This window comes from Abrus precatorius, unplaced genomic scaffold, assembly GCF_003935025.1.
Source record: "Abrus precatorius isolate BTA unplaced genomic scaffold, Abrus_2018 Scaffold8, whole genome shotgun sequence".
Lineage (NCBI taxonomy): Eukaryota > Viridiplantae > Streptophyta > Magnoliopsida > Fabales > Fabaceae > Abrus > Abrus precatorius.
This window is the reverse complement of record NW_020874428.1, coordinates 33,484,884-33,505,959: the sequence shown is the minus strand read 5'-3', so window position 1 is coordinate 33,505,959 and position 21,076 is coordinate 33,484,884. Positions and strand designations below refer to the sequence as shown.

At 31.8% G+C, this 21,076-nt stretch overlaps 1 protein-coding gene across 3 annotated transcripts; it reads right to left on the bottom strand.

The window, feature by feature from the left end:
- Positions 1-3,080: 3,080 nt before the first annotated feature.
- On the bottom strand, positions 3,081-7,935 carry LOC113845800 (protein SUPPRESSOR OF MAX2 1). 3 transcript variants are annotated; one of them, XM_027473370.1, is made up of 4 exons: positions 7,388-7,935; positions 5,880-7,148; positions 5,101-5,398; positions 3,081-5,007 (listed from the first exon to the last, which is right to left on the bottom strand). In XM_027473370.1, the coding sequence occupies exons 2-4, from the start codon at positions 7,100-7,102 to the stop codon at positions 3,397-3,399; spliced, it is 3,132 nt and encodes a 1,043-aa protein (XP_027329171.1). In that variant the 5' UTR covers positions 7,103-7,148; positions 7,388-7,935; the 3' UTR covers positions 3,081-3,396. The 3 variants fall into 3 exon arrangements, with proteins under 3 accessions (XP_027329171.1, XP_027329172.1, XP_027329170.1); XM_027473371.1 differs by having other exon boundaries at positions 3,087-5,007; positions 5,119-5,398; positions 5,880-7,666; XM_027473369.1 differs by having other exon boundaries at positions 3,092-5,007; positions 5,880-7,934.
- Positions 7,936-21,076: the final 13,141 nt, after the last annotated feature.

Genomic DNA, 21,076 nt, shown 5'->3' with positions numbered 1-21,076 from the left:
CATTAATTTGTTATCAACAACAGCCATACAATAATTTCAAATTCAGATTCCGAACCCCACTTTTGTTGTCGAAGAGGACACAAGCAACCTAAGTTATATGGGAATTTTTCTGTTTACCCACGAAAATGACCTTTTTTTGGCATTCTTTTCTCCATTGATGAAGGGACGTTATGGCCTCGTCTTAAGGACATACCAAACTGCCAACATCAACGATACTCTAAAGTAAGAGCCTATTTCATTAAATCCTTAAATTCAAATTAGATAATTATCATCAACACAAAATACATTAGCTATTTGAATTTCATAATTTTATTTCAGTTAACAAAATTATAATTAGTTATTTAAGCTCTGTTGAGAGTAATAGATGGAGAAGAATGATTAACAAAATAAAATTTAAATTTTAAAAAATAAAAACATAAATTTATAAAAATTATCTCTCGTGTTTAAAAATTCTTAAAACAAAAACTACTCTTGGGCACCAACCAGACACCGTATGGGATTGCAGGGGAAGGGAATAAGGAAAGACATTATCGTTTTACTAAAATGGCTGGTTTTAATTCACTTCACCTACTTGCTATCCAATTGTCCCATGCAAATAAGGAAAATCCATCATTTTGTTTTTTCTTTTTGAACAATATAGTCATCGATTTCTCAACTGAATGCATTGTACCAGTAACTCGTCCACACTTTAACTTTAATCAAACGATCGATCACATTACGGACAACATAATGACGTTTATAAAAAGTACACTATTACACTTTTTTCATAGGTGCAGAATATCATGAATTACAGTGTGCAGTGGTAACTTAGTTTGAATGTTTTTGGCTGAAGTGTACTGTTATTTTTTGTCCTTTTTTTTGTTTTTAATTAACAGCGTGTACTCTTTGTTATTTTCTTTGGAATTATCGATTAATGATGACGAAGACTTCAGGATTTTACACTACTTTTTCAGTAAAATTTTCATCATTTCTGTTTCTCCACAGTGAATTCATCGCATATGCGAGTCTTATGCAGGAATTAACCCCTAACGGAAAAAGTATACAAGTTTAGGATGAATGGTTTGGGGGAAATGGGAAGTGAAGTAATTTTGTTATTTAAAATAAAATAACTAATTATACCATAACTGTCCAATTATTTTTATAAATATATTTACTAATTTTTATTTAAAAATAAATTATGTTGTGACTTTGTTTTTCTTCTAAAATTTTTCATCTAAATGTTTCATTAATGGCGCGAAATGTACCAGAAATATTTATTGAAATGATTCATTAAATCTTGTTTCTAAAAAAGAAGTGTATAATTATTATTTTTGAAAATAATTTTACACAATATGATATATATTTTAATATAAACTTTGTGGTTAAGATAAATTTAGAAACACAATCGTTTTAATATAAAGGTATTTTATAAAGTAACAGCTAATTATGATTAATTAGGAAAAGATTGTGTGATTTACATAGATAGCCATAACAATGAGGAAAATATCATGGCGCATACAAGGGACAAAGTTGAATAATTGAAACTGGAGGAGTTGAACAAATTGGAGAGAGAAGCGTAATAAAAAAGAGGAAACATATAATGGAATGAAAATAAATGAGAACACATGCAGGGGTGAAGTCTTAAAGGAGATGACAGAGTCAACAATGGACCAATGTGAATTAAATGAATGTGAAGTATGCAGCAAGCATCAGTTGTCTTGTTTTGGTGATTTGCACTTTGTTAGAATCGTAGTCCAAATTGCCAAAAACTACAACCAATAAAGTGATGCATTAATAGCCTTACGTAGCGTTGAAAACAGGGTTCGAGTTGGAAGCTGAATTCATAACCGGCTTTTTTCAATACAACTCATCGCCGGCCTTTGCTTCTTTCTTGGTATATTGGTTGGTTGGCCTTTTCTTTTGAAACAGGGAATGCAATTTTGACAATGACGCATACACATAACGGTATAGCTAGGAACATACATTCTTTACCATTAAGTTTCTTTTTATAATTCATATGCCAATACGTTAACTGAAAAACATTCATTTGTGTGTCGGTAGGGCTGTCTGTTTGGTACTACCCATGCCCTGTTTCTACGCTACCAATAGCAATTGGAACCCATTTCTCATCAACTAAGTTAGGATTAGCTAAACATTTCCTCTGTTGCCAAACATATATCATTAAACATATAGATCAACTGAGGTTGTTTCACTTTAACTTGTGATCTTAAATTTAGAATTTTAACTTTAATAATCGAAAGAAGTGTTTTAATTTTATTATTTAAATATTAAATATTAATATAATATATAATCATCTATATTAATTATTTATTTACTTATATATATCTTAAAAGTATACGTCAAAATAAAATAAGGTAACTTTCTATTACGAGGGCTTGATCTTTTTAAAAAATTCCAATGTATAAGGTGGCGGTGTGAGGCAAAATGGGGAGTCATTTTCACCATTTTACGTGATAACTGAAAAAAATATTAGATGTTCTAAAACTATGAATTAAATTTTATAATTTATAAAAGATATATATGGTGACGTAAATAGCCGGGGAAACAGAAACTTAATCTGATAACTGAGAAGCACCCGCAACCATTTATAGATGCCACTGTTTCAAATCAGTGATCCCTCAGCAACTGGGTCTGGATTTTATTCTTTACTGCTAGCTGGCCGTTGCCATCAGTTTCCATCTTAATTTAAAGTAGCCTTCTTTTTCCTTCTCTAAGCTTTTTGCATATATATATATATACTTTTCATAAATAACTATAAAAGTATTATTTTATTCTCCATTTCTAAAAGTTATGAAGAAAATTATAAGAACGTTGTTTCATTGTATTCACCAAATATTAAAAAATTAACATAAAAGTATTTTTGTAATTATAAAAAAAACAGACAAGCATCTCTTAAAAGTGAAATCCATTTCCTTCTGTCATCCTAAACTAATCGTAAATAACTCTCCTGGTCTTCTTCTTATTATTAGGTTGAGACATACTATTCAACAACTCCAACGGAATCAATAGTCTTAACTATTATTAATATATCATTTATCACTATTAGGTAAAGAAAGATTATAAAATGTGAGTAAAAATGAAGGGGGAAAAAGAGTAATATATGCTCCATTTTATTAACATAATAATCATTCTCAGTTTAATTAATAAATATACCTATGTTTACAAAAAAAAAAAAAAAAAAAAAGAGAGAGAGAAAACAATATAAAGTTTTTAACGCAAAAATTAATTAATCTTTTTCTAAGGGAAAAAAATTGACACATCCCCGACAACACTTGTAACGGTTTTTCTTGGTTCAACACTAAGGGGCTTTGACTTTGCCCCGCCAAAGTGGTCTATTTACATTTCTACCACCAACAAAAACGGATTCCACCACTCATGTCCCTTTGCGTTTGAACACTATTCCGCCACCACCCTCACACTACCAGGTAGCCACTCTTGGGAGCTCCGGCAATCGGAGTAGCCGTCATCTTCGAGCCTAACCAGCATCAAAGACTCATGCTCCTTTGTACACGAATTCAAATTCTTTTTCAGTTGGTGGAAACTTGGAACCAACACTTTGTCCATCCATTCATCAATGGTGGTTTGCCCTAACCACACTCCACTGGTAATCTTGTCAAGAGCCTCCTCTTGCACTTCAATTGAAACCCCGTTCCCGACGACGGCGGCGAACCTTTTTGCGATGGATGCCGAGAAATTCCGGCGAATGAGATCAAAATTCAAGGGCTTGAAGACAATGGCATCGTCCACAGAATCCAACAGCTCACGGGGTATTGAGAGAGACCTTCCTAGATCGTGATTGTTGTCTTCATGATCAACTGTGAAGTCGCTTGAATTGAGTGACCCATCTCCCCTGTCATCCTCTGCATCATCATCAGCAGCTTCATTGAGATCAAAGGATAAACCGGAATTCACTTCTTTTCGGGGCTTCAAAGACCTTTCTTGATCGGATAACCAACTAGGTCTGCGTTTTGATGCCCTCTTAGCCACTGCTATGCGTAGTTGCCACCCCCCACTCGCCAAATCTGCAAGCTTTTCTTCGTCCAGTGGAGATCCGTTGGAGAGGTACCTGAGATCCTCTGGCAACCAATTTGCTGTGAGGATGAACATGACATTCCCGAGACTGATTTCACGGCCATGAGAATCAGGGAACCGGCCTTGTTCCATGGCTCGTTTTATGCTTCCGCGTAGAAGGGAGTTAGCTTCCTCGATGTCCTCAAGCACGATGACAGAGAGTGGGTTTCTTCTGATGGCCTCTGCTATTCGATCAAGTGCGGTTTTTCCACGGACATGAGGGGCATCGGAGTCTCCTCCATCTCCACGGCGTTGTGCAAGGGGTATTATGATTGGGTTGGAGCCAGATACCACCTCAGAAAGAGTTGCTGCCATTTTCTTCTTACCAATTCTATCAGGACCCACGAACAGTAACCAAGTGTCACCCTTGGAGCGTCTTTTACCATTGCCTAGTTTGCATTGGGTCACTGTGGTGGCCACTGCTGATGCCGCATCCTGCTGCCACCACACCTTTTCCGTCAGACCTTTCAGGAGCTTCTTGAAAGAGTCTGCATCCAGTAGTTTTTTGCTTTGCAATTCATCAAACTTGTCTTGGGACTCGGAAGACAGGCAGCTCAAGAAGTCATTGATGCGTTCCTTGTGTGTTTCTTCTGGAGGGGTATCAGCAGCTGGCTTTGTTTGCCCCAGGACCAGGTCGGTTGTTACCGTGCTTTGCCGTGGGCTCGCTGCACGCTCCGGTGGGGGGATTGGCATTGGATTTGAGCTCAATTGCAATGAGCTTCCGAGGTTTTTGTTCAGTGGTATTTTGGGTTGAAGTTGGCGTCCCAGTAAACTCACATTGTACAGGCCCGTCATCGACAAAGGAGTTGGCGTAATTCTCTCTGTGCTCATCACATTTTGCTGATGAAATTTAGGATGTAGATTCAAGCAGGCATCATGCCATTTCTTCTGTATCTCTTGAGTCCTCTTCTTCACATTCACTTCTTGGCTGTTACTCTATTTAAAGACAAAGGAACACGATGGTCAAAAGACACCTATTTTCTAATAGACCCACCAACTTATCAATGGAATTGTTTTTATCATATTTACCTGAGCCTGATCCATTACTTTAGCATTATCATTATTATTTCTAGCATTCTGTAACCACTGTGGAAGGGGCGGTCGCGCTGCCTCTGATTTGAGTTCAGAATCAGACTTCTCAGTTTCTTTAAACATATCTGCTACTTCTTGCTCGCAGTTCTGCATACATTGAGGGCAGCAAATTGATACTGCAGCAGGATCTACGTTCTCTGAGGCACGCCTCAGTGGAGTGATTGTCGTAGTTGGCAAGGTCTTCAACGCGGAGAAAGAGTCAAGTGAAGTACCCAGAATACCATTGGTCCCAAGCCTGGTTAAAACACAAATGAAAAAAAAAAAATTGTCACACGATAACACCAAATGCTGGGGGACAGAATAACCACTCTTTCAGATCAGCCTAGTCAAGCTAACAGTGCAAAGGTAGACAAAAAGCTAAGTATCATCCTGTCTTGTAAAACTGTCAACGGAAACAGGAACATCACATATTTTACAATCAAAACTAGTTGAAGCAAGCTACCGCCGGTTAACAAAAATAAAAGAAAAGAACAGAGTTAACATCTCAGATAAAATTCACTAGCTGCAATCTTAATTGACTCCATTAATTTCTTCAAACATAAAACTTAAACGTCAATTATTTAATCCTGATCTTGAATCATAACATGAAATAAGATGATTTCAAGACTCAAACGAAAAGGGATGAAATTAGATGATGGCGATCAATCAACATGATAACCATTACTAAAACAAAAAATCACCCAGAGAGAAAAAGAAGAAGGAAGAAAAAAAGGTACCTTGGAAACATTCCAGGGAGGGGTGCTCTGGTGGTAATTGGGACTGCCTGAAGATCCCAATCACTTTCCATGGAAGGATGATAAACCTGACACCTCAAATAAGTCTCACAAGTAGCAGTACCTAACAACCAAAGCCTGCCAGCACCACCCTCACCATACTTGCTCACCAATCTCCCCATCTCCGCAACAGCAGCCTTACCAGTGTCGGCAAGCGTAACTTGCTGCATGTTACCCAAACCACCGCCAACTCCAAACCCCACCGGTTGCTCCACCACCCACTTTAAGTCACCCAAGTCAACGAAAACCCCTCCACAACCCGAATTCCCCATACGGGTCTCAATCAAATCCCCCAACTCCTTCACCCTCGCTGCTATTTGCGCCTTATCAGAAGGAAGCTCCTTTTCCAAACGAATCACGTGAGCATTAGCAAAAGCTCCATCTCCCAATTCCTTGTTCTCAATCTTCTTAATCACCTCCTTGATCGCAGCTTCAGGCTCCGATTCACCCACCAAGATCGGGTTCCTCTTCTTCGCCCTCAGCAATATATCCATAATTCGCTTCACCTCTTCCCCCCTCTGCTGTCCCAATTGCGCAGCACTCCCCTGTTGCGGCTGCAGCCGCGGGTTCAGATAAAGGCTCCTCCCCGGCGCGGGGGCCGGAGCCACCGTACTAGGGCGGAATCCAAGTCCTATGGGATTGGAATTAACGGCGGAAGGGACGGAATTAAGGGACTGTTCGATGGTGGCTTTAACGGCGGGGCTTGAAAAGCTGGCTTCCCTCATGACTCTGCTAACGCTGGGGTCATCGAGAATGGATATGATGAGCTGTTCGAGCTCGACTTTAACGGCGAGGAGAGGCTGTTGCTGTTGCTCAGGGTAACCGCGGCGCTGGTGAGCTTGGGCGCGTTTGAGGGCAGCCATGAGAGCATTGGAGATTGGAGGGTCAATGGAAGTAGTGGTGTTCTGCGAAGTAGGCAATCGCTCGAGTGCGACGCTGAAGCATAGCTCCAAGGCTCTGCACTGAAGAGGGTGAGAGGAATTGGGGTGGGATTTAATGCAGGCTTGGCGGAGGAAGCCGGAGGGAGAGGCTAACAGCGTGGCTGCCACGTGGAGCGGCGTGGTTTGGCCGTGGTTTCTACGGCCAGCCTCGGCGATTGAGTGGTTGAGAACGCTTGCCGCCTCGGGCGTCAGGGTTTGTTGGATGGTGCTTAGACCCGCTCTCATTTCATTCAATTGTGTTGCAGTATGTGTATGATGGTTGATGCTCCAGCTGAATCCAATCAATCCCAAAAGCCAATCAGTTTCTTTATTTGAAATATGGGGTTGCAGTTTCCCAGTGTGAATTGGTTTGGTTTGATTTGGTTGGGTTTTGAGTTTGTGAGATTTAGAGAGAGAGAAAAAAAGAGAGAATTTGTGAGAAATGAATCTTATCGGAGACTGCCTTTCTGGGGGTACTTGCTTGACTTTATGGGAGGAGAAAATAAAGCAACGAATGTGTGTGAAACTTACACTTGGGTTCTAAGCCTGTGAGCCCACCAGGCAGAAAACGAAATTAGTGTGTGGCGAGATAAGATAAGAACACTTCAATATAGACAAATTCACATTTTCAAGGGTCGAACAACTGGCTCCATGGATGCTTTCGTTGCCAATACAATCAAAACTAGCTTTTTACAAACACAAACAAAATCAACTAACTACTAATTCATTGCTATTGCTATTGCTATTTCCTTTCCCTTTTGTTAAGTTTCCTATCTATCTGTCTACCTGCTTCTTCCCTTCTCTCTCTCTCTCTCTCTCTCTCTCTCTCTCTCTCTCTCTCTCTCTGCGTGTCACCTAAAAAGCTATTTGGGAATTCAACGCGAAAAGGATATATGGGATCCCCTCCTTCACAAGAACATGAACATCTCCCATTCCTTCTCTCTCCTCTGTTTACTTTCTATCGCCGTCCATGTCAAACAATAACCACTTTGTCCTCGGAATAAATTGGTAAAGATACACGCGGGGGCGGTGAGGTGAATATAAAGCTAACTCCTTTTCTCAAGTATCAACTCACTCGCTAACCAAAGGTAATTTATTCAGTCATTATTTTAGCACACGCTATAATTCTATTCTAATTAACAGGATATAGCAGAGATAAATAAAATATCTATGCCTTCTTTATTGTGGCAAGAGAAAGACACAGAACTGGAGAGAATTTTAGTAAACGGAGAATTGATGGATGGATGAAAGTACTATCGGTTGCAAGGATTTCTGGAAATAAAATGCTTTGTGGACAGAGCAATCTGCTCTCCTTTTCGTGTCATCTTTTTCTTTTCTTTATTATTATTTTATTTAACACTTGCCTTTTCCTCTCTTTTTTTTTTATAATTTAATTTAAAGGCTAATTTGTCTCCACTCAACGGGTTAGTTATGATGGAGGAAGCAAAAACACCTTTTTTGCATAGCAGGAATATTAATATTATATATTAAGTATTTAAATTATTATTTAACATAGTAAAGTTATTTATTAACTGATGATCATTTAAAGCTAAGTATATTTTAAAATTAAATTATTTTCTAATGTAAATTAATGATAATTTCAACGGGCAGAGAGAGATGCAAATAAAGAAAGATGATGATGGGGGAGAGAGAGAGAGCCTAAGGACTGAGGTCTTCGGAGTTTGGATTGACTGCCTTTTTAGTTTTTATCTCTCTCTCTCTTCCTTTCTCTCACTTGTTTTGTTTTGTTCCTAGTTTCTTAAAACTGTAACAAAAAGATTAAGGGAAACATCACTCCCACGCACGTAATGGAAGGTTCACCACACGACCCAAAACCCATTGGACACATACAAAAGGGGCCATTACGCGCCTACGATATGTGATGGTAACTGCTGTTGTCTCACTCCTCAATTTTGCCTTTCAACCAATTTTCTGCTTTTCACACGCAACACCTACAAAAGGTATCTCACCACTTTCACCTTTTTCATACTTAAATTACTCTCTCTCTCACTTTATCTCAAGTCCAAGGGTACGTGATCGTTTGGCAAGTTACCATTACCACATGAAAAGAGGCACCCATTTCTTAAGCTAATCCTTAATTAATAGACCGTATTAAACAAAACTGTCTTAATCAGTTATTATGTCAAAGTTATTTTCTCTTTAGTTGGCTAACTGCTGCACAAAATTCTAAATTCAACTTTAAGCAAATTTATTTCAAAATATAATAATAACCAGCAATGCCTATATGCCAATTTAAGTGATATTAATATGAGCTTGCCTCTTGTCTTCAAGTTCAGAATTAATAAACTCTTCTTTGGAATCACGTTGTTGCATGACTTCATGTTTGTTAAAATGAAAACGATAGCCCAGTTAGCTTTTGTGATGGACCATATAAATACAATCACTTAGAGTTTTACCAGCGATTTCTTACCATATATACATCCCATTTGGTTTCGACAACTTGATAATAACAATGATTCTCAACCTTTGCTTGCGAGATTTGATCAATTCGTGTTGAACAAAAACAATAGTTTGGGCCTCTAACAATGATGTCGGGGGCATTGCTCAAGTTTGAGTCATTCAAAAGTAAGTTGTCTTTACTCGCTCTCTTTTTTCTATATTTTATTCACGCAGATGTATTATTACTTACTACTTTCACTTATATATTTAAAAAAACATTTGTCAAAATTATTTTCTGTAATTTGTGCTTAAAAGAGCAAGTGCATTAAATGCATTGAAAATGGTTGTGGCCTAACCTTCTCAGGCCACAGCCGCCCAATAATATCTAGCATTAAATTCAGTGGACAAATTCAACTTGGTTTTATATGGACCGACCTTCATTGAATCCGAAAAATAACAATCTTCTTTAAAGAAGAAAACGACCTCGGTAGAACACCTTCTTTTCATTTTTAACTTACTACTACATACTCAATATACCAAGAACATGCTCATTTCGAAACTCAAAATAAAGTGAAAAATACAGTGTGTGCCAAAAATAATTGAAACTAAACGACACAACACTCTTAAATTACACCATTTTCGGAATAAAATAATTATTTTTGCAAGGATTTAATTGGTTGCAGTTAAATATTATAGACTATATGTTGCTTTAAATTATTTTCCACTTTAAAAAATAAACAAAAAAAATACTACTCTCTTTATTTCAAAAGAATTACTGTTTAAGATTTTATACCATGATTAAATATACTTTTAATTTTAAGAAACTATAATAATTTTTTTATTAAACTATCCTTTTCCATTACTATTACTTTTATCTTCTTTTTTTTTTTAACTCTGATTTATTTTATTGATGGGATCAATAATATTCAGCGTTGTGTACGTACCGGATTGGCTTCGTGTGTCTACGGAATAAAAACCTAAAAGGGCATAGTTGACCGTTCATTAAGTTGATTAAATGTAGAAATTAAATATAGGAGGTCTTGAATCAATAATTGTTCCATTAACATCCTTTAAACAGAAGAATGAGTAGGAAGTTCAAGATGAAATAAAATAAAAGTAATAAATAGAAGGGAGCATTGGAGATAAGAAATGATAAGGAGTGCTATGACACTAATGATAATGGTGATTATGCAAGTCTGAGGAAACAAAGATATATTGAGAAATAATAAGAAAAAGTAAAAATAATAGAATAGTGTGTGTGTACTATCTAACGCTTTTGGGATTCCCAACTTTATATGACAGAGAGTAGCTTAGCCACAGACACACCAAACAACTTTTTAAGAAAAGCTTACAGAAACCCAAAAAATAATGAATCATCATAGTTCCTTTTGGTAACGCACGCCCTCCATCCCCTCCTTTTTTCTTTACCTCCCTCGCCTTTTTCGCGTTTTTCGAGCTCGCAACTACTTCTTCTACCTTTATACGCACCCACCCTCACTCCTCTCTCTCTATTTGTCTCGTTTCCACAGCCTTTGCTTCCTCCGCGGTTCATTCATGTCTCCACCCTTTCTACTCATTCTCTCTACTTTCATTTCCTTTTCACACACACCATCAAAACCCTACCCATCGTTTATATTCTCCACACGATTCAATAAATTTCATATTTTTATCACATATTTTGTTTCAACTCTATATTGTTATACTTTTTTTTAATGTTTTTAATTCATTCATATTTTTAAACCACTTATTACTGTTTATTTTGTTTTTTATTTAGTTGCAGAGAGAAATATATGTATCTAGTATGCCACAATTAAAAAAACACACGAATCGGCAATCTTAAATTTAATTTATATAAAGCAAAATCAAGTTATGCACATGCAAGAGTACAAATTTAATCCAACCTCAACCTAAAAAATAACTGCCTCAAGCTAGTTCTATAAATTAAACAACCTTCAAATATTTATATTGTTCTTCTTATATAAAAAAAATTGATGAAAAATAAAAAAAAATATATAAACAAATTTATTTTTGACTTACAAATTAAGACTTATCCTTACATATTATCTGATGTGATAAAAAAAATTTAAGCCACATAACTCTTTTCAACAAATAATTATGGGTTAATTAATTTATTTTATATTTATATGAATTTTTTTGGATTTTTTATATCTGATGTTTTTTACTTTGTTTGTAAGTTTTATTTAACTGTCTTTTTATTTGTAATTATAAAATCTCAAAAATCGTAAATGTTATGTTTTGGTTAGTGTTCTGAACTGTATCATATAATCCTATTTATTTTAAAAAAGGTATACTCCAGTTAAAAATCTTTTTGCTAATTTTTTTCAGATTTTTTTTATACTTTTAGTAAAATTATTTATAATTCTAAGGAAGCATAATTTATTATTTATTGAATTAAAATAATAAAGGCCTAAGTTATTAACTTAATAATAAAAGTGTAAAATGATTTAAAGAGAGAAACGAAAAAAAGGGGACAAAGTAACTGCAAAAGTGACGAGTCTTGTGTCAATTCCTACATGCATTTGAGAGTTGAACCTTGGATAACACTCACGAGTATGAGGTTCTCCCTTAAAAAAAAAAAAACAATTACTTAAAAATCACAACCTTTGTGTTTTGGACTAAATACACACTGTCCATGAAATTATACAAGCACACGAACAACTTTGTATTGAGAGACAAGGAGATTAAAAGAATATGACCTTTTTCATGTGTAAATTTTGCATCTCTAAATATAAATTTATCTTTAATATCATATCACTTTAACAACGACATGATTCTAACATGGTTGAAAGATCCAAGCTGTTGCAATGCTATTATTAATTATAAGCAATGTGAAAGAAGATAGGAGTATAAATGTAAAGACACCTCATGACTTAAGTAAATGTTTGTACTAACACAACAACAACAACAACAATAATAATAATAGAATAACAGATTGCATAATTTTTTATTATTATTATACAAGACTGATATGCAAATAATGCATGGTTATTAAAGTAGTTCCATATGGTAGAATCCAACTTGGCTTAACCACAAAAGGTTTTTGTCCCATGGAATGAAAAGTGTGACATTTTAGCTATAATCCATTGCATTGAATATTTTGAAACATTGTGTGTGTCTAATCATGCCTTAATGAGCCTCAGATCAGGTTTTTAACCCAGATTCAATATTATGCCACATACATGAGAATAAATCAGATAATAAATATCAGGTGATCTTAAATTCCCAAAAAAAAAATTTAATTTAAGAAAAAAAAATATAGTAAGAATATACACTCATATAAATACATGAAAATCAATAATTACTCGACTTAATACTTCATTTACAAACATTAAATTTCATGAATTCAACTATTGAATAAGATATTTAAAGTCATCATACATATTAATTTTTAATAAGTTAAACATTCATAAATATATAATTTTATAATCAATATTTATTTATATTTAAAAATAATAATATATTACGTGTTAAAAAATTATTTGATGAATTATTAATTATATTTTTATTTGTACAATTTTTTATAAACTTTATCTGTTTAAAAATAAATTTTAATTTAACAGTTGAATTTATGAAATTTAATATTTATAAAGAGTTGAAATTAATTTATTTGATTGTCTGTGTTGTAAATATATTTAAATTTTTAATTCATTTGTATAAATTTTAATCTTCAATTGTTTATTTCCTTTATTGACAGGCATTTAATTAATGTCATATTCTTTTGTTAAAATTCTTCTAGATTTAATAATATAAATTTTTAACCTAATATTTATTAAATATTCTTCTTAAATCTAAATAATATGAATGACTGGGAGAAAGAAAATTATCTCAAATGAATAAACTTAAAAAATAAACTTTTAAAGGGTTTAGAAAAATCTTTTTTTCATAATTAAGCAACTCTCAAATAAGATTAAATTCTTTTTAATTCATTCTCTTTCTTCGTAAACCTAACTCACCTAACTCCAAACAGAGTTTAAGAAAAAATATTTACACGTATAATTCTATATTTTCATTCGTTTTTTTTTATTTGGTATGTACATTTGAAGTAGGACGAAGAGTTGTCGTTGCACTTTGTGATCAGTAGCTTAATCCAGAGTTCTTTGGACTTCGTAATCCAAAGCATTGAAAGTTCTCAAAGAGTCGTTTGAACAATGTAATTTAATTGAAAATTCACTAACATAATCAACTCGTCAAGAACTTTCTAATAAAAAAATCAATGACTAACACTTGTAAACAGATTGATTAAGCTACAGAAAACTTTAAAATAATTATCGAGCTTAATCACATTGTTACCATAGTTTGGTCACTGAAATTTATCAAGCTACAGAAATTTTCCATATATCAAAATAATTATTCATTTTTTAAATTGTCACCATAAATAACAATGTTTTTAAATAGCTTAATCAAATCGTTACCTAAGCTTTCTGAAATTGACTAAGTTACAGAAATTTCCATCATAAAATTTTTTTTAGTTTCTTAAATTTTCACCATAAATAATAATAATTTTAAATCTATTAGAGAAAAATTTCCATTGCACATCATGGCAGAGATAAAAGTAAAAGATGGCATTCGTAAAGAGAAACGTATTGCTTGAGAGAAAAATAGAAAAAGGTAGCATTTGCAGTGTTCAGTGGTCATATGGCCAACGAAGCACGTGAATATAATTTTTTATATTTTAACGATTATATATAATCAGGATAGTAGGTTTTATGCACTTCCTCAATCTGCAATAGAGAATAAAAATATAAAACAGAATTATGTAATAAAATCTTATATATTTTTTCTAATACTGTAAAAAATGAAAATATTAATTTAATACAATATACATATAACAGAATTTAATTTAAATACTAATATGAAAAGTAATAGACTAAAACAAAGTAGTCAGAGTGAGAGTAAGCATTCAATTAATATGAAAAGTGAATGAGAGTGATAGACTAGTAAGGAAATATGTGTCAGTGAAAAATTTATTGATATATTCATTTTTTAAAAATAAGATTTGTGTCATCAATAAAAAAAAAATTGACCGCGAAAAAATAGCCTTGTGTCATTTTTAGTGTACGAGTTGAGTTTGCAATTTAAATTGAGTTCTAAGATCTAATCACGACATTTTTAAATCATTTTGAGTTTTAGTTCACTATTCAAATTTATGAAAATGAAATGCAGCTAATCTTATTTCTTTTAAAGTTTTTATTTAATTTGAATTATATATTTTAATCCTATATTCATATTGTTTAGTTGGTTTTTTTTTTCTCACTGAAGTTAGTATCAATAACGTTATTTTTTCCATTGTTACTTTATTATTTTTTTCATTTTATTTTATTATTATCGTTACTTTTCACACTTGTTAATGTTGTTATCATTATTCATGTTTTTTTATTTAAACTCAATGTAATTTTTATATTTACAGTTAATCAAATACATGACAATATTATTAAAATTCAAAATTTACACAAGTGTATACATACACATGTGTGTTCCAAAATTTAATTTAATTTAAGTACTAAAATTATTATTTTAAATTAATTTAAATTTTCACATCACTATAAATAGAATTATACTTTCATTTTCATATGAAAATGAAACTTTAAGGCTTTGTTTAGGAGCTTGTAGGAGAAAAAAAGAAAAGGTTTTGAAGGGAAAATGAGGGGAAGAGAATAAAGGGAAAAGAAAGTTAAACCCTCCTCTTATTTTGATAATTAATATTGAAAAGAGAAAGTGTTAGGAGAGTTTAATTATATAAGTAATTATTTTAATTTTTTTAAAAAAATTATCACTTGAAAAACTGAATTTTTTTTTTAAAAAAAGTTAAAATCCAAATAATATGAATGAGTGGGAGAAAGAAAATTATCTCAAATGAATAAACTTAAAAAATAAACTTTTAAAGGGTTTAGAAAAATTTTTAAAATCTTTCTCTCATAATTAAGCAACTCTCAAATAAGATTAAATTCCTTCTAATCCATTCTCTTTCTTCTTAAACCTAACTCCAAACATAGTTTAAGAGAAAATATGACATGCCATAAAATTGAAAGCATTTTCGTAATTTTAACTCTGTATGAAGAAATATTGTCATTGTTTAAATATTAATTTAAGGTCTATAGTATTAAAAAATTGCTTTTTTGTTATAATTCTTTTCTATATTTTCCACTTTCACTTGATATAGTTGCCAAGACTACAAAGCTCGATCACAATTTCGTAGTCACTAAAAATTTCTCAAATTTTGATGATTGTCTTGCTGTGGTATGTTTGTAGTTTGTCTTAGTTTAAAGAGAACATTTACGGTGGAGATATATAGAAAAGCGTTGAAGTTTTTTTTTTTTTTTTTGTCTTACATTATAAATGGTTAAATTAATTATTTTTAAGTCAAATAAAATTATTAAGATTTAAAATCAATATAATTGATCATGTTGAAAAAATTTATACTAGTTGATCCGTATGTATATGTTTGATGATATATTTAACTAAACATTTTAATTAACTTGTAACTCATTGCTCATTTAGTTAAAATATACGTATTTAATAAACACTTTTACCTTATTAATCTATAGTGTTTTTAAACTCTGGAATAGTATTTGAGTGTATAAATTTTATAATTTTAGAAAATTCCTCTCTTATTATAAAATATATCTAATTCATTGTGAATATTAGATGATAATTTTTTTTATTATTTTAAAATGTAATAATAAAATATAATTTAAAAAATATTGAATGCTTATTTTATAACACTATTTTAACATAGAAATGTTTATTATACTATAAAACCAAATTTATTATTTTTGTTTTTGTGTAAAATGAAAAAGACAAAAATATGCGCTTATTTTTAAAATTGTAATTTCTTGAGTGTCATTAATTCAACACTAAATTTGATATGATTATTAAATTATTAAAAGTAAACATAGTTTTTTTAGATGAGTAATTCAACCTTTTCAAAATATGATAAATTAAAAGAGGATTAAAAAAAGGTTTTTTATATAAAGAAAGAGAAATTGGTTGAGATTGTTACGTGTGAAATGGTGGAGAGACAAATTAATGAGAAAAAGCTGACGCGTGAAACTTTAGTCCTTTCCTTTTCGGGCGACCCACAGAAAAGTGATACTTTGGATTTGGATTTGATATTCGAAGCGGAGAGTGAACCACAGACAGTAAGTAGGTCTCAACTTTCTGCATTTATTACCCTCTTTCACCGCCCAACCATCCTTATCTTGTCGTTTTATTCAAAATAGAACAATTTAAATAAATTATATCACATCATTTTAGTAATAAATTATATACTAACGTCGAACATAAAGTTGGGATGAAAAATCCTCAAGTTATTCATTTCAAATCTCTTTAATTTCATTAATAAATTGAAACCAACTGAGAAAATAGTTCACCCCAGTATTGGCTTCTGTCATATCTTTAACACATAAAAAGAGCTAAAATAATTGGTCACTTTTTTTTTTCCCACAAGACTTCTTGAATAACTAAAACAAGTGAATAGAAACATAACTCGTGTCACTTTAAATTTAGAATTTTACATTATAAAATAAAATTTTATATTTTGTAACTTTTATCACTTCATCTATTATTATCACATCACTGTTTGGATACGGCAATTGCATTCTAAAAGAATTATTGTCCAAGTAACAATTCTGTGTCTATCCTTATACTATTTGAGTACCTAAATACATATTTAGACGTGGATATGTAAACTGCATGTTTGTTAAATAAAAGGAGGAGTTTGGTGCAAATTATCTAGCTCTTTTATTTTTTAAGAATTATGTTTCCCGTTAACCCTATTTTTTTTTAATTATGCTTTTTAAAATTTTAAAAGTATAACTAGTAGGTCTAAAATATGTTTTGAAATGTTATAAAATGTTGCGATTTTTTTCTCGTGTTTGGTTTAAATGTGAATATTAACATTAATTTTATAAAATTTAAATTAAAAATTATACTTAATGTCCATTAAAACAATGTCAAAATCAATTAAAGAAACTAACAACTATTATTTTCAAAAAATTATATTTTAACAAAATATTTTATAAAAATTAAATTTAAATTATACAACTTTTATAATTATCAAACACTTCATTAAATCAAAGAATAATTCAAAACAAATTACAATTTAAAAAGGTTAAAATTACATTTAATACTGTGTCACTCAAAGTACAAATACACGAGGGACAAGGGTGTCACTTTGCCCACGGCGAATTCCTTTTCTCTCATATTATTTCTTTTCAAGACTGTTCATCTAGAGTTTAATATATTTTCTTATTCATAGACTTCGTTTGATGCTTATTTGATATATGATATTTTAATTATAAATTTATTGTTTACTGCATCTACCTTTATTTTAATTTGTCATTAGTCATTATCTATTTTTTTTTAAATATATGCAAATCGTGACATCGCGTTACAATCCGAAAATTCGTATACTTTATATCGGTTAATTAGTTCGGTCATTGTCGATGGTCCTTGAACTTTATAGTTACTCTTCTTCAACTCCTTTGCCGATATAATGATTTTAAGCATGAATATTAAGAACACAAACTTTTTATAAAAACTAAGCTTTTAGTCCATATAATTCATGATTAAATAATAGTAAAAAAAATTTATGCCGTTAATATATTTAAATTAAATTATTAACTAATATGATAAATTTTTTTCAGCCAATAATCAAAGATTAGTTGATTAATTTTCAAACAGAAAGATGACTAAAGTAAACTTTGTCTCTTCTAAAAATATTTTTTCTAGACACACTGTTAGAGAGAAAATCTTGATTAGCAAACTTAAAGGATCAAATGATTTATTAATTGTGTGAAGTTTGGGTAATACGACAGCTATTTTGAATTAAATTAGATATCTAGAGCAATTAAAAATGAATAACTTAACGAACGGTCCAAGTTAATGGTAGGATGTGATTCTCACGCTGAGATCAGATCATTGTTGGAATTAAGAAAGGTCAAGAAAGGCATGCATCCCTTTTATTTTTGAACAAAGGTATACAACAATGGGTCTTATTTTTGACTGTGAGTATGTAAAGAATCTAGAATGGAAGGCCTGTTTTAACTTTAGAGAAGTCGTAAAAGCATCAAGCATTGGTTTGTGTCATTCATTGCATGCCCTCATCAAGACTTAATTTCGCCAAACTCATCATTATATGGATGGATCTGCGCAAGACGAGTATTCCATCTGTGACCTATGATGACATTAACTTGCTAACTCATAAAATTGAAATATTTAAGCTACGTTTTCTTTACACACAAAGAAAGAGTACACTTCTATTATTTAATATAAAATATAAATTTTGTAAAACTAATTTTTTCTTTTATAAAAAATTATTAAGTAATGTTATCAGTTTTATTTCTCCTAATAGTTATTTTATAAACATAACCAAGAATTAAATCGATTTTTGTTGGTGGTTATGTTTTTATTTACCAACAGCTAACAATTTTTTAATTAATAACTACATATTATTTTGAAGCGGAGCTCATAATTATGTAAGATGCCTATTAGGAGTTGTAGTGATTGACAAAAATGCCTATATATATATATATATACACGCAATAGGAAGTTAGAGTTATACAGAAAAGAATGAATTGGATAGACAGGGAATTTGAAGAGAAACTAAAAAAAATAATGTTAAGGACAATAATAACGCCTGAGGGATTGTACCAACAATGTTTTGTCCATATTATGCAATTTGGGGACCTTAATCGATTGATTTTGAATGCAAATTTTATTGGGTCAAAATGGGAAGAAGAAAACAAAAGCATGAGGGCAACAATGAAGTATATCCTTTGGCCAGACCGAAACCTCTCTTATTTTTTTCCTCCAATTTCTCTTTATATAAAATATGGCTGTTTTGTCTCTAGCAAATATATCTACATCTTAAGCATGATGCCGTGATTATTTTCTCCATTTGAAAAGACTATAGGTGACTTCATCAGCCTAACACGACACTTTTCTCAATCTTTTTGTATCTCTCCTCTCCTTTCCTTTCCCTTTCTTATTGCTATGCCATACATCTTTTCTTTACCATCATTTTACTTCTTCTCCCTCTCCCTGCCATTCAAATTTCAATCTCTCTCTCTCTCTCTCTCTCTCTCATTCCCTTTTCTAAATTATTTACCTCAGTATGATTGTCAAAAGGTAGTGTTGCTTCGTAGTTGGTTTCTTCACAAGTGAAAAGTTTCCCCACTACACCCTTTACTAGCCCTTGCCTTTTCAAATCCATTCCCATCCCCACCAATAATACAGAAACTATGATGATTCCAAGACGCCAGTTATTTTCCTCCAAGTAAAGAATAGCTACAGCACCCTTTGATTCCATTTCAAGGATCCTTCTGTATATGCTGCTGAACAAAAGAAACTGAAAAGTAAAAACACGAGAAAAAGTATAATCATTGAACTAGTGAATTACACACTTTATCCCTCTTAATGAATAACGACATTGTTTGATTTTTAACCAGTTGTGATCTTTTTACTTTTAATATTTATATTCTTCACGCTTTCAATATTTCATAATTTCTACGTTCACTGTTACATCACATGATTTAAAGTAACAAGAGTCCATATTAAGAAACAAAGTCTAATAGATCTGGGAGATCTTCATAGTTTAAGTACCATAACAAGTTTCTCATTTTATTCGATGTAAAACTCACAACATTTAAATTAATTATAAAAATTAAGAAGAAAATCACATTTCCAACAAGTTTAAAAATTGTATATGATCAATAGGCGACAGAGAAAAAGTTTCCCACAAAGGCTAATTGATGGAATATAATGAAGCAAAAGGTCCCATAACACTTTTCAATATTGCAAGCCAAACCCCACCTTAGCATGCCTTTTTTTTAATTATTATTATGATATATAAAAAGTGGACGATAATCATGTCATCAAGGTCAAACTTTAAGCAAACACATAGAACAGCAAATCACTCACAACTGGGAAGAAATTAGGGCCATCCCCTCTTAAAAGTTTTTTGGTAGCTTCTTGCACTCAAAGCAAGTAGACTTTCGTGCCTGCCCTCAATCTTCTCTTCCACAGCTATTCCCATCCTTTTCCCCCCCTTTTTTCCTTTTTCAAGTTTAGATTAGAATAAAAGAAAGTGGTCTTGCTTTTTGAAGAGACGAAATCAGTCGGCAGAAGAGCACCAATCAAGCTAAAGAAGACCGTTGGTTCCCCCTTTTTGCAGTAGAAGAATTGTACCATCATTTCCTTTTTGAAAAGTAACTATATAGTGAAAAAAAAATTAATGTTTGAACATTATGTTTTATTTTTACTACATAATACAGTGTTATTAAACTCGTTTTCGATCATTATCCAGTTGATCATGATACCAAATTATTAAAATACTAATTTAACTAATGAGTCATAACATAAATTAGTTGAACTGCTATATTTTTTTAACTAGATAATAAATATAATAATAAAAATGTTATAACATAATATCGACCTATATATTGAGCCACATATACACGCATACAATGATAAGTGCATTAACCAACATGCAATTGTAACATAGTGGTTGTCTCTGGTTGATCGAAATTGTTGCAGAAATCCATTCTCAACCTAATTAAGTTTTATTTGTTTAAATTAACAAAAATGCGATTCTTTAAGATTTTATTGGAAGCTTCTTTTTTAGCTTTAAAAAAAAAACTAAAATCAGGTTTTTATTTTTTGTAAATCACATAACTATAATTTTATAAATTGTCTTTTTAGTAAGCTATTTGGTTCAAGTAGCTGATTAATTCAACTGTTGAATTGTTGGATTTCGTTAAAATTTAATAACATTACCATCATCTGAAAAAAATTTAAATT

Bases quoted from the DNA above. Each gene is read 5' to 3' on its own strand.
- LOC113845800 (XM_027473370.1), bottom strand. From the start codon at position 7,102: ATGAGAGCGGGTCTAAGCACCATCCAACAAACCCTGACGCCCGAGGCG. The intron at 5,399-5,879 runs GTACCTTTTTTT...TGTTTTAACCAG, and splicing joins CTCCCTGGAATGTTTCCAAG to GCTTGGGACCAATGGTATTC. The intron at 5,008-5,100 runs GTAAATATGATA...GTCTTTAAATAG, and splicing joins AAGTAATGGATCAGGCTCAG to AGTAACAGCCAAGAAGTGAA.